The sequence below is a fragment of the Macrotis lagotis genome, chromosome 8 (genome assembly GCF_037893015.1).
Source record: "Macrotis lagotis isolate mMagLag1 chromosome 8, bilby.v1.9.chrom.fasta, whole genome shotgun sequence".
In the NCBI taxonomy this organism is placed as follows: domain Eukaryota; kingdom Metazoa; phylum Chordata; class Mammalia; order Peramelemorphia; family Peramelidae; genus Macrotis; species Macrotis lagotis.
Genome location: NC_133665.1, coordinates 171,403,784 through 171,418,552, shown reverse-complemented (window position 1 = coordinate 171,418,552; position 14,769 = coordinate 171,403,784). Strand labels below are relative to the sequence as shown.

The window sequence follows — 14,769 nt, the reverse complement described above, 5'->3', positions numbered from 1 at the left end:
AGCAGTTGTAAATTTGTTACTGCAATGTATCATTCTAGAAAAATCACTCACTAGCAAGAATTGCACTACCAGGAAGACTATTTGTAAAAGAAGCAATGGGAATGGGGAAGGGGGGAAAGAGGAAGAGAGAGAGAGAGAGAGAGAGAGAGAGAGAGAGAGAGAGAGAGACAGACAGACTAGATTTAAGTGGTTAACAATGACTCTTACCTTTTTGCTGGACAAGGAAACCTTTTTAAAATGCAATACTTGATTTTCTTGGGTTTGATGTTTTAGGTCTGATAGCAAATGATCATAATTTTTGACAATTTAGGGTCTTGTTATTTGCTCAATTACTTGACTACGTAGCTAATTAATTATTCAATGATACCAAAAGTTATTTCATTTTTACATTTTAAGGGGTACATTTTTGTGATTTCTGAAATCAAACTTCTGAGTCTCAGTTCCCTGTACAATTAAGGGGCTAGATTAGGTAATCTGTGAGATCCCTTCCAACTTTAAAATATTTCATGACTTTAAGACCCTTAATAATATAGAGGGTTTAATTGAATAACCTATGCTAAATGGTAATTTATTTAATACTACTCATACTAGTAAAGGTCCCACCTTGGAGCTAGAAAGACCTGTTCTATGTGACACTATCTATCTTACCACAGACAAGTCATTCACCATTTCAGGGTGACTCATAATACTTTAGGTTTCAGAGGAATTAAGAATCTTCATCAAAAAGCCTGGATCCAAATCAGAGCTCTGAGATTTTATTTCCTGTGCCAATCTGGGCAAGTCCTGGACTCTCTCTTTCATCTGGAGAATGAGGTGGCCAAAGTCCAGGCCAAAGTCAAACTCAAATAGAAATGGATCTCTGTGGGTCACATGTTGACTTAAAAAACCAGAAATTAATATTATCTATGTTGTATCATATTTTTAAAATTTTGACAAACATTTCCTCATTATATTTTAATCTCATTGGTTAGCATTGGAGAGTTTTGCCAGAAGCATCTTGATGGCTGCAGGCTGTACTGGAAGTGTGCTGAGATCCTTCCCAGTTCGGAGGATCATTGGTCCCATGTTTTGGCTGAGGATGTTTGCACTGCAGGAATTCTTCATGTGGATGCCTTCGAATTTCTAGGTCCTTCTCTACTTCTCCTGGCTTTCCTCCCCCTCCTCCTTGAATTGATCAAAAGGCACAGATCTGAACGACCACCCCTTCTTAGTGTCCTTTGCTGCTTCTTCATCCATGGTTTCTCTCATGGATCTTTTTGGGCCCCTTTTTCCTCTCTCTCCATAATGTTTCATTTAGTTATTTTGTCAATTCCCATATTTTCAATGATCATCTCCATGAAGATGAATCCCAGACTAAAGTAGCCAGCCTCAGTCTCTCTGCTGAGGCATAGTCCCCCATCATCAACTCAACTGACTTTTCAACATTTCAAACTGGATATCCTAGAGGCATCTCAAACTCACTATCTCAATATCTCGATATCTTCTTCTTCTATCCCTTCCTTTTTCTGAGCTTCCCTCTTGCTGTTGGCAGGGGGTAGAGGGGTCTACCATCCTCCTTGGCACCCAGACATTCAGCCTTAGCTATAATCCTCAATTCTCTCTCATTCACTACATATAGCCAATCTGATACCATAGCTTTTCTTAGAGTCCTTACCTTCACAAAATCTTTCCTATGAATGATCTCTTCCACAGCCTAAATCCTAGTTCAGACTTTTATTGCTTCTTCCTTGGACTATTACAACCGTCTTCTAACTCCTGTCCTGACTCTAGTTTTTGCCCATTCTGATCCAACCTCTATTCACCTGCCAGGGTGCTTTTTTGGCAAGGCAGTGGGGTTAAGTGACTTGTCCAAGGTCACACAGCTAAGTGATTATTAAGTGCCTGGGGACAGATTTGAGCTCGGTCTTCCTGACTCCAGGGCCACTGCTCTATCCACTTTACCACCTAGATGACCCCAGGGTGATTTTTCTAAAGGATAGGAGGAAGTTAGATGGCACAATGGTTAGAGTGTTGAACCTGGAATCAAGAAAACTCATCTTTCCAGGTTCAAAACCAGTTTCAGACACTTACTTGCTGTGCCATCGCAGGCAAGTCATTTAACCTGTTTGCCTCAGCTTTCTGATTTGTAAAATGAGAAGGAAATGATATACCACTCCAGTATCTTTACCAAGATATCATTCCCTTGCTCAGTGAGCTCCAATACCCACCCCTACCCCCCCCCCCCCCATTAACTTCAGGACCAAATGGAAAATTCTGTTTGGATTTTAAAGCTGTGGGTAACCTGTCCTTTTCCTACCTTTCCAATCTTCTTAAACTTTATTTAACTTCACATCTTCCATGTTCCCACAACACTGGTCTATTGGTAGACTGTCAAACATGAGAACTCATTTTCTGCTTCCATGTATTTTCAGTTACTGCCCTCTCCATACCTGGAATGCGCTATCTCCTCATGGTGTCCTTTCCTACCTTCCTTCAATACTTTTTCTTAGTTTTTTTTTTTTAACAAGGCAATGGGGTTAAGTGGCTTGCCCAAGGCCACACAGCTAGGTAATTACTAAGTGTCTGAGACTAGATTTGAACTCAGGTACTCCTGACTCCAGGGCTGGTGCTCTATCCACTGCGCAACCTAGCCGCCCCCTTCCTCCAATACTTAACTAAAATCTCACCCACTGCTCAGAATACCTCTCATTTACTTTGTGTGCAGCTTGAATTTACCTAGTTGTCTATTCTTTAGAATAGAAGCTCCTTGAGGGCAGGAATCATTTCTTTGCATTCCCAGTATAGCATCACATTGCTATCTCTTAATAAATACTTGATAACCAACTAATAAATATCTGCTGATTGAGTCATCAATGTGCTATTTTTAGTTGATATTCTTACATGTCAATAGCAATTTACATCAGTACATCAATAGAAATGAAAGACCCCTACCTTCAAGGAGCTTATATTCTAATGTGGACACAATACATACACATGTTAAGTTAGAAGAAAACATCTGGAAAATATATAAAAGGTGATTTGGGAGCTTGAGGGAAGCAAGAACTAGTGAGAGATCAGGTAAGACTTTGTATAGGGGATGGACCCTAAGCCTTACCTTGAAGGAAGCTAGGTGTTTGATATGGGGGACTGGTAAAGAGGGAAGACTTTCGAACTGTAAGAGACAGTTTGCAAAGGCATGAAGGCAGGAGATGGAAGGCCTTGACCTAGACTATAGGATGGAGAAGGATCTGTGGAATGGCAAGTAAGGAGCATGCCCCAGAAGCAAAAGGAGCCACTGGAGTTCCTGGAACAGGGGAGTGATATATGCTTTGGGAACAAATATCACTTGTCCAGTCTTGATGGGAAGTTGATCTAATAAAGGGAAAGCCAATTTGCTTTCTTTTAATTTGAAGCTGAGACCCAGAGAAATGAAAAAAATAAAAAACATGTTGCAGAGCAAAGATTCAAACCCTGAGCCTTTGGAAGCTAAAGCCAGAGGTCTTTAAACTAGTTTATTATACATAGATAAAATTCTTGCATCTTCATTCTTTATTAGTTAGGGCACTCTACAAGATGGTAAACTCTTACTATGTCCTATGGTTTGGCACATCTAGCTTTTCAATTCATACATGTTTCCCAAACAATATCCTTCTAAAATAGATGGTCAGGGACTTTTGAAGTCTATGGTGCTTGGCCCATAGTAATCACTTAATAAATATTTGCTCTATCTATAGTTGGAACTGTGGATAGAGAAGGGTCTTGAGTCAGAGAGCCCTATTCAAATCTGATTTTAGACTCTTACCTGGGCAAGTCACTTTATACCATTTGCCTCAGTTTTCTCATCTAGAAAATGACCTGGAGAAAGAAATGGCAAACCACTCCAGTTTCTCTGCCAAGAAAACTCCAAATGGCATCAAAACATGAAGAGACAGATAGCACTGAAAACACTGAACAATCACCATCTATCTCCTAATCTGCAATCTCCCACTATTCTGCTAACTCAAGCCTTATCTGACTCCATCTTCCTCAGCCTCCTCTGATTGGCAGACTGGAGGGTGGAGTGCTAAACTCCTCCTCATGCCTTCCTTTATAGAGGACAGAATCAATTTTGTCTCATTCCACTTTGCATTTGTTGCTCTGTCCCTACTCTGGGTGTTTTCCCTCCTGCCTTAAACTGTGAGGTCCTTGGGGACAGGGATGGTCTTTTTATTGATTGTATCCATAGCAATACCACTGAGCTTGGAACAAAATGAATACTTAATAATTATTGATTGAATTGGATTTCTTGGTAGATAGAAGATCAGCTTTTAGGTCAGGAGAATCGGAGTTTACCATGTTTTGGGACCATGAGCACGTGACTTCCAAGGATCCTATCTTTAAAATTATCAAGGCCCAAAAGATCAGTTAATCCAATGTCCTCATTTTACAGATGGGGAAACAGGCCAAGAGAGATTTGCTCATATAGACAACAAATGGTAGAAGCACAATCTGAACCCAGTTCCTTTCCATTCAAATTCTGTGATCTTTTCAAAATACTATGCTAACTTTAGCAAGTCATATAGTCATTGGGTAGCTTGGTCAGTGTTCATATATTAGGTTATAGAAATTTAACTATTTTCATCAGTGGAGAAAGTTTTGACCCTGGAAATTTTCAACATTGATTAAATTACATGAGCCTTCTCACCCAGGCTTAATGGCCGAAAAACAAAGATTAACAAATACACTAACTGGTATGCTAGGAATGACACAGAGAGTTATATAGTTAGAAGAGACCTGTGAGACAGATATGACATAGTGGATAGGATCCTTTCCTTGAAATCAGAAGATCTGAGTTCGAATAATTCCCCTGGCAGTTACGACTGTTGCCATATGATTTTGAGCTAGTTACTAAAACTCTATGTCTTTTTCTTCATCTGCAAAATGAGAGGGAAATTTATACTCTAAGATTCCTTTTAGCTTTAAGTTGATCAATGACCTAGTTTAACCCTATCATTTTTCTGGAAGATGGGGCCTGGAGGAGTGAAGTCACTTGGTACCAGCAGGCTCTCTCCCTCGGGGAAGGGACTGTCATTCTTCATCTTTGTATTTTCAGATCTTAGCAGGGTGATTTAAACGGAGTAGGTGCCTTACTAATTCCTGTTTGTGTTAGCCTACTCAAGGTCATCCAGTCAGCAAGTGACAAATCCGAGGAGCGTACCCAAGTCTTAAAAACTAGCTCATTTTCCACTTCTCCATGCAACGATTCTAATTTAGACAATCTGGAAGCATTCACCCAAATGGCAATGCCACAGTTTTATCTCAGTTCTCTTAATGACCATAAGAGCAACATGGAGAAGATGATCATTTCAGAAGAATCCTGGGAACTTGTGCCTTCACTCATTTAGTTGTATTTTGCAAATTATGGTAAGAGATTCAGTAATCCTTGGCATACTGTCCATTCAAATTCCCAATGGTTCTTTTTGAACAAGAAGGATTTTTTCCTAAATGGGTGAAATTAATTCCCCTTAGCACAACACTCAGCACAGTACTTAGCACAGAAGCTATACATAGTAGGTTTTATTTGTTAAACTGTATAGGGCAAATAGCCTTTCTTTGTTCTTTATATCCTATTTTAAAATGGATTTTATTGACATCTTTTGTTTCTATATTACTCATATTTATTCCCTTTTCAGAGTGTCATCCTTTATAACAAAGTCTATTTTTTTTAAAAAAAGAAAAAAATTCAGCAAAACTGATCAAAGCATTGAAAAAAATATGTTAAGACATAACATTCAGGGTGGCTAGGTGGCATAGTGGATAAAGCACCGGCCCTGGAGTCAGGAGTATCTGGGTTCAAATCCAGTCTCAGACACTTAATAATTACTTAGCTGTGTGGCCTTGGGCAAGCCACTTAACCCCATTTGCCTTGCAAAAAAAAAAAAGACATAACATTCCATCTTCATGATCATCCTTCTTTCCTACTCCCACCTCTGGCTGGATAAGTTCTGAGTTTTATGAGGTTCTTATGGGCTATCCAATGTGCAACTTGAAGATGCCCATTTCTGATATGATTTACATAAGATTCTGCCTGGAAGAAAGGAGATCAAATGTTTTATTTGCCTAAACTATGTAAATACATGTGGATAGAATCTGATCACTTCTAATTCATTCAAATAATGTTAAGGAACCCTATGAAAAACCTTCAGAACCCAACTGAACTTTGCTATTTTATTAGGGAAGAACCACAGAAAGGCAAAAAAATCATTTTAATTTAACTATGAATAGAAAACTGTGCAATTTAGTAGGAAGGGAAGCAATAGTATATGAAATATATGAAGCCCAGTATGGATTTCCTCTAGCCCAGTTTCAAGGCCATTTACTCCATTAAGTGTTTTCTGAGCCAATTCCTTAATATTCTACAGAATGCTAAAGCATCTCAAATTTTGGGGCAGCTAGGTGGCACAATGGATAGAGCACTGGCCCTGGAGTCAGAAAGACCTGAGTTCAAATTTGACCTCAGACACTTAATAATTGCAGGGTGACCTTGGACTAGTCACTTAATTCCATTGTTTTAAATAAATTAAAAACTTTTTTTAAAAGAATCTCAAATTTGGAAGGGGGTCTTAGGGGTCATCTAATGCAATCTAAACCAGAATAGGAAATATTCTCTACATAGTACCTGGCAAGTGCTCATGAATAAGAAAGAACCACAAACTTCCAAGGCACCCCTCTCTATTAATAGATGGTTCTAATAATTAAACAATTTTCCTTAAATTAAGTCTAATGTTGACTCTTTGAAACTTTTTCTCATTTCTCCCTATTCTTTCCTCTAGTGCTGAGTGGAATACTCTACTCCATCTTCCAGATTGAAGGTAATTGTCATGCCCTTCATTGAGACTTCTAATGTGCAGGCTAATGACCTTCATTTCCTGCGACTGATCCTCATATATCATCATTTTTGAGTTTCCTTGCCATTTTGTTTGCCCTTTGCTGGATAAGCACTGGCTCAACAATGACCTTCTTCAAATGTAGCATCCCAAACTGAACCTCATGTACCAGACAATGTCTGCATAGGGCAGAATGGAAGTTGTGGCTTCTCATTGTAGCTTAAGATAGTGGCAGCAGCCTTCTCGATGATGTTAACATATATTTATGTTGCAGCCTGCTAAACATGTATTAAAATGTATGGCCTGTTGTCTGGTCACACACTCTCTTAAACCTTCCTTATATTTAGGAAACTGATTGAACTCAAGTATAACACTTGAATTTACCAATTTGATTCAGACTTATATGAACACCCGTTACAGTTATAATGATAATAAAATAAAATCATATATCTAGTATTCATATAGAGTTTTAAGGTTTTCAAAGTGTTTTATATTTTTATCTCTTGATTCTCACAATAATTCTGGGAGATTGGCGCTTCTTTTAGATAGGGGGAAACTGAGGCAGACAGAAATCACGTGATTTACCCAGGGTCACCTCACTAATAATTATATGAAGCTGGACTTGTACTCAAATTTTACAGTCATAATGACATAGTTGTATTATGCGTTAGTAGCTAAGAGACACATGAAATACTGGAAAGTTCCCTGGAAGCTGTATTTGTGAATTTAAATTTCGACCCAGCTTTGGGGACCCTAGATAGGTTTATGAGCCTCAGTTATCTTATCTGTAAAATGGGAATAATAACAATAGTGCTCTTACTATTTACCTCACAGGACAATACTTCTCAAGAGAGATTGTCTGAATATTCTTCCTATACTCCTTAAAGAGAGTGAAGTACAATTCTTAGTAAATACCTCCCTTATTAACTGAGTCTAGGTGATGTGTTCCTACGTATTTGCTATAGAGAAATAATTCCACTTGACCCTCATTTATCAAATGCTCTCTAGGTTATAAACTGTTCGTGAGACATTAGGATTGAATCTTGCTTCTCCTGAGTCCAGACTGTATCCCTTCCTCTCCTCCTCCTCAGCCTCCTCATCACAAATGCTCAGTGCTCAAATAAGGAGAATTGTCTGAGGACCTTTTGCTATATATAAAAAAAAAACTCAAATGTATTTTTTCAAAGACCTCATATTAAACCATACAGGTTAATGACTGAATTATCAGGGGATCATAGAGAGTTGGAAGGGACTTAAGAAGAGCCGAGTCTAACTCCATCATTTTATAGATGGGTCAGAGAAGGGCAGTAAGTAGCCTGAGCTATTTGAGGTAATGCATTCCCCTAAACTGTCTCTAAAAGGATTCTCTCCTACTCTTATTTTCAAGTAATTAGAAGAAAGAACATTGGATGAGGGGTCTGAAAACCAAGGTTCTTATTCCAGCTTTCCCAATTATGAGCTATGTAACTTTGGGCAAGGGCACTGCAAACACACACCTGGGTCTCAGTTTAGTTATCTATAAAATGGGTAAATGCTATCTGCCCTGCTGACCTCACTGAGTTTCTGTGAAGATAAAAGGATAAAGGAACATGAAGAACTGTGTAAACAAAGAACCACTGAGTTTCCAAGCAGGAAAGGACTTCAGTCACCTTGTTTTTGTTCCTGAAAAGAATTACTATTACCACAGTCTTGATCATGTATTATTAAATTGTATATTGATTATATAGTGTTATACATAATATTATTATTATAATCATTATACATAATATATATTGAATATGTTAATATATATTATATACTACCCATATAGTATTAAAATTATCATTAAACTTTGCCACTTGTGTCATATTACATAAGCTTTTGTGAGGAATGTCATATAATTTTAGGGCAACTTTGTGGCTCAGTGGATAGAGTGCCAGGACTCATATCAAGACTCATCTTTCTGAGTTTAAATTTGGCCCCAGACACTAATTGTGTGACCCAGGTCAAATAACTTAACCCTGAATTCCTCAGTTTTCTCATTTGTAAAATAAACTGAGGGAAAAAATGATAAATTAGTCCAATATCTGTTGAGAAAATCCCAAATGGGATCACAGAGTCAGACATGACTGAAACGATTAAGCAACTCAATACATTTTAGACCTAGAAAGAAATCTTGTATTGCCTCATCTCTACCCCTTTCCAGATGGGAATACTGAGGTCTCAAGGGGGAAAAATGATTTCTTTAAGGAAAAAAATGAATCTTCTATGGGCTTTTTTAATATGTCATACATTTTGAAATTCCATTTCACTTTATGACTTTTTATATACTGATGGAGGAGAAAGTATAGCAGAACATCTGAGCAATGTGTTGAGTTTGTCTCTTTAGTCATAAATCATTTCTTATTTTATGTTTTATGTTTCCATTTCGTTTGCAGTTGCACCATCACCATCACCATCATCATCATCACCATTATCATCATCCTCATCTTCATCAACAGATTAAGGTAGCGTGACATGATGGGAAAAGAGCCAATAAGGGTTGTGTGACCCTGAATTTTCTCAGTTCCTTGAACAACTTGTGTAGACCAAAAATTGCAGCTTCATTGGTAGAAGGAGTATCCTCCCTAGAAGTTCCTTACACCAATTAAATTTGTAGGTTGGATAAAAAAAAAAACCCAAAAGTTTTCGATACATAAATGACTTTTTCTGACCCTTTAAATAGAAGTTGAAAGCTGCCAAAAGGAAAGTCACTGAATGGTTAGAGGCAAAGCTGTCCTTAGAGAGAAACCCATAGAGCAATGGAAAAGGAAGGTAGTTTTATGGACAAAGTATCTGGGTTCAATTCCATATTTTTTACAGAGTTCATAGGCTTTATGTCTTTAGAGCTGGAAAGGACCTCAGAGACAGCATCTAAGTCCAATCCTCTTATTTTACAGATGAGGAAACTGAAACCCAGAGAGGAGAAGTAACCTGCCTAAAGTTAAGCAGGCAGGATTATAACCCCAATGTCATTGAACTTTCCACTCTATAGTGCTGCATTTTGTAATCTAAAATGCTATATCAGTGTGACCTCTTACCTTAGACAACTCTCCTGGCCTCTCTGGGCCTCAATTTTCTTATCTGTAAAGGGTGGACGTTGGACTAAGGCCCCTTCCAGCTCTAAATTTATTATTCTCTGAGCCTATAGTCTTATAGATGAGTAAACCAAAGTTTAGGCAAGTGAAATTCATTAGCCCAAGACCACACAAGGTCAAATCTAGTACTTCAGTATCCTTGGATCTTAGGCCAATAATTACCTAGGTTTACCTAACTACCTCTCTATTAAGAAGATACTGGTAAGGGTTGAAAGACAGAAATAGCCAGGAAAAAAGAGAACAGGATGCTGAAAACACTAACTGGGGTTGTTTAAGGAGACTATTGTAATTTTGAATCTGAGTTTATTTATTGCGTAGCCCAGGATGGAAATTTAAGGCACAAATGCTTTTTTTTCACTGCATGTGATAATGTCTTATTTTATTTTTAAGTTATTCTTAATGGCAGATTTTTAATTGGTTTCAAATGAAGCCCTATTTATAAAGGAACATTAATAGGAAGGAATAAAGCACGTAAAGAAATCACACACTTTATTTGAGGCAATCAAAGGAAGACAAATGGCTGGCTGGCTATGATTTACCATCCTACGTATTGCCTCTAACTCTGTTTCTTTCTCACCTTAACTCTTAAAACCTGCATAAATATTCCATGTACTGTTCAGTCTTTTAAAAAATATATCAAGTATTGCATTTTAAAATCTCATTCATCAATTATTCCATTCCAACTTCCCCAACTCATATTTTCAGCAAACATGCTTGATATATCTTTACTTTAAAATACTTTAGAACCCATAAAATGATTTTTTTTAAGAAGCTAATTTAACCTGGTCTTTTGAGCTTGATTTGACTTCATAGGGGAAAATCTTGTATTAGAGAGTTACATCCTAAGACAATTTAGTTACTTACAAAATTGAGAGATTGGTGCATCTAGCTGAGGTACGTTTCCTCCCTTGGCATTGAGCTTTTGAACTTGAGTTGGGGGTACGGGCTTGTGGGACTGGCCAGTGGCCCGGTACATGGCTTGGACCCATAGGATCCGGTCTTGTTCATCATCGCTGGCAAAAATCACTGTGTCTCCTTCTTTGACTGCATTGAAGAAGGCTCGACCACCCTCCAGACCTGGAATGAGATTAGACAATAGCTGGATGGGATTGGGTCTCTTCCATATCTTGTCCTCAAAAGTAACACACCGAGAAATGGTCTTGCTCATGACATTCTTCCCAGACATTGGTGCAATCAGTGTATCCTTCTGGTTGTAGAGATATGACTGTGTCAATGTTAGCTTTCTATAGTGTATCATTCAGCATTAGAAAATTAGGGCAAGACGAATATGAAGTTGAAAGACATTTAATTCCTTCTTGATTCCTTATTTAGATGTGAATAGGACCCTAACAAGTCAATAAGCATTTCTTGAGATCTTACTATGAACCAAATACTGTGGTAAGAGCTGGAGATAAGAAGAAAAGCAACAAGAATGTTAGTCCTTGCTTTCAAGGAGCTTACTTTCTAATAGGGCAAACAAAGTAAAAAAAGTAAACTCAAAGGGGTTTGGAAAGTAAGACACTGAAATCTGAAATATGGGAGCACAGGTAAAAGGTGAATGAAGATCGGCCAGCCTTGAGTCGTCCTCAAAACAGTAGTCCCTGGAGGAACACACCAATGGGAGAAGAGGACTGGTATGATGGAAAGTTGGATAAAGATGGATAAAGCCCAGAGTGCATATTCCTAGAGGCCCCAGACACCATGGCTGGTAGACTATTTTCAGCAGTGGAAGACTGTTGAAGCCTAACCATTTTGGCACTGGACCACTGATTATAATGTCTTCTAAAGAGAGGTGGGATGAAGAAACTACTTGCATTAATTTTCCTCCCCCATTTATAACCCACTTTGAGTTAGGTCCTTGGGGACATTGCTAAAGGTTCTCTGGAAGTTGTCGGATCTGCCTGTGAGAAGTGAAAAAATATATAAACATTCTTGTTCTCCTTAAGTCTTCCTCTAGCTGCTCTAGCTTTTCTCTCTCTCTCTCTCTCTCTCTCTCTCTCTCTCTCTCTCTCTCTCTCTCTCTCTCTCTCTCTCTCTCTCTCTCTCTCCAGTTATGTTCTATCTACTCTGTATATATCTTGTGGCTCTCTATCTACTTATGTCCTTCAACAGATGGAGCTTCTTGAGGGCAGGCACTGTATTTGCCTTTCTCTGTATCCTCAATGCTTAATCAGTGGCTAATATATAATAGTAAATGCTAGTTAATGCTTTTATCTGTAATGAAATGGGTTGATTCTGGCAATTTTTTTTCATTCCCATTTTTAAAGGCTACTGAGATTTCCTTAAAATTATAATGAGGCAAGGCAAGAAGGCAAGGATTGTATCCATTGAGAAAGGAATACAACATACCAACTTGTTTTACTTTGAATTTATGTTGTGGAGTATCAAGAATCCAATCCTATTTTCTTTCAGGGGTTGTGATGGTGGAAATTATACTGTAATAAAATCAGCATTGCTTTTTAAATGAGTTATTATATTTAATATTTTGATAATATTAGTATTAATATTAATATTTTTGTTGCTAAACACTGCTTTTTTCATGAAAAATGGGATTTCTGTCATAAAAGAGAATACCCATCAGCATGGCCAACATGTAGGTTGAGGTTTTTTGGTCTTCCAAGGACTCAATTTAGAAAAGCTATCATGACAAAGTGATTTTGGTTTAACTTTTAGAACAAAGCCCATACTTTGCCTGGTCCACTTTTTGACTCATTTTCTCCATGATTTTACATGGCTCTCACAGGGTAGCAACAAGGAAAGACTGGGCCCATTTTTATCTGAGGGTAAGCCAATGTTGGGGAAGAAAACAAACTTGCACCTGCCAATGTGAGGGCCAATTTAACGAACCATTTTGTGAAAAAGCCAGGAAGCACACTTGTAAGAACAGGAGGCTCCCAACTAGAGCATTTAATTAATGCCTAATGAAGCCAGTCCTGTCTTTGTGTAGTGTCAGTGTGTAGAATTACTCATTGGAGAGTGGAGTAAAGTGAGTCACGGACTCTTAGGATGGGTTCGAACACCGGGAAAATGAATTTCTCTGCCACCATGGTACTTTGGGCTAGTCTATACCTTATCAGGTTCACACCCAGTCTTTCCTTGAGCTCGTCTTTCTTTTATGCTTATTTTATTGCATGTGGAAGAGCAGTATGGGAGGAGGAAAAAAGGTTTTGGGCCAAATACTACAGTATGGTTGGAAATGCTTGCCTCATGTAGATTTGGCATAAGAAAATAACTTTTCTGGGAGAGGGCTGTTGGTGCTTGTTGCTCATTAATATGCTGAAATGATCCCCCACCCCCCACCCACCCCCCAAAGTCTAGGATGCTGAAGACTGATTTCTACTGGGTTTTTGGAAAGATTACATTTGGGGGAGGGTAGGAGAAAAATACAACTTACAAATATAAAACTTCCCCCTCAAAGGCTCCCATTTCACATTGGTTTTTTTTCAGTTACAAAGGGAATTAAAGAGGGTTAAATGAGTCTCTTGCTTTAAAAGTCTCCCCCCATTTAAAATTCTTTCTTCTTGAGAATGTAGTGATGATCAATGTAAAATGTGTGGGGATGCTATTTTTTGGGGGTTTTCTGACCTGTGTTATATGGTTTAGATGGGTATATTTGATAAGTGGATCAAGACTTACTTCATTTGTGCCTGAATATACACATGCATCTATATCATTATAAAGACTTGTAGTGGCAAATGTATGGATTTATATATATATGTATATATACATATAAACATATATGCATGAATGTGTATTTTAAATTGGAGTATTACTTTTAGAAAAAATCAGAAGTCATTTTGAGCTACATTTAATCTTTCTGTGTGACTCTGGGAAGAAGAACCATTTCCTTGGTAACTAATGGGATACCTGGTTGGGGGTCAGTGTAGTCTACGGTGTAGCCATCCAGCTGCAGAAGTTCCTGAGGTTCGGCCTTTTTCTCTCGGTAGCTGCACATGGCAAAAGTGTACTGGCTGACCTGTAGAGATGACAGTCAAGTTGGTGCCTGGAGATCCCATCTCACATGAGCCCACAACTTAAGAAGCCCAACTTTCCAAGCCTCTTTCCTGTCTCTACTGTTCCCATATAAGAATAATACTAAACAATAACAGACATAGTAACGGTAACCGTTCATGTTAACTTGGCATATCACAGTTTGGTAAAACCACCCCTATGAGGTAGATAGGTGAATCAATTCCAGGAGCTTGGAAATTTCTTGAATGCAAGGTCTCTCTAATGCCTGCCTACCGTAGATGCTTAATGCATGTTTTCTGGGTTGGAATAAACTGAACAGCATAAGTATTATTGCTTTCTAGATTATAGGTCAGTCTGTTATAAAGCGCTGTTATCGACCTTGGCCGTAGGTAGATCTGAGTTCTAGGCCTGCCTCTGACTCAGAGCAGCTGTGTGTCTGACCACACATTTAACCTCTCAGTGTCCTAGACAACTCTCTAAGGGTTTACGTTTCAAAGGATGTTTCTAGCTTCATGGGCAGAGAAAGTTCCTCTTTAGCAAGTCTCATCACCAATGAAACCAATGGGATCAGTTAAAAATAACAGAATTTAGAACTTGGAAGGGACTTTGGAGATCTATCTGCTCATTTTACAGAGGAGAAATTAGAGCTCAGAAAGATTCGGTAATTTCCACCAAAGTTCCTAGCTTGAATCCCCAGCAGATTCTTCTGTGTCTGTCTGGGCCTTCACTGCCTGGTATATTTTGGGACAGGTCCAGATTTATGATTTCATCACCCAGGATAGGAGTTCTATCATCAACATAGATACTTTGCAACGGACGGTATCAGAGAGACGACT

At 38.4% G+C, this 14,769-nt stretch overlaps 1 protein-coding gene across 1 annotated transcript in view; it reads right to left on the bottom strand.

Annotated features, from left to right (window-relative positions):
- CADPS (calcium dependent secretion activator) overlaps positions 1 to 14,769 on the bottom strand; it is a 557,039-nt gene that overhangs the window by 188,742 nt on the left and 353,528 nt on the right. Inside the window, 2 exon segments of the mRNA XM_074198830.1 lie at positions 10,826 to 11,038; positions 13,829 to 13,937. Of these exon segments, the coding sequence (XP_074054931.1) occupies positions 10,826 to 11,038; positions 13,829 to 13,937 (322 nt within the window).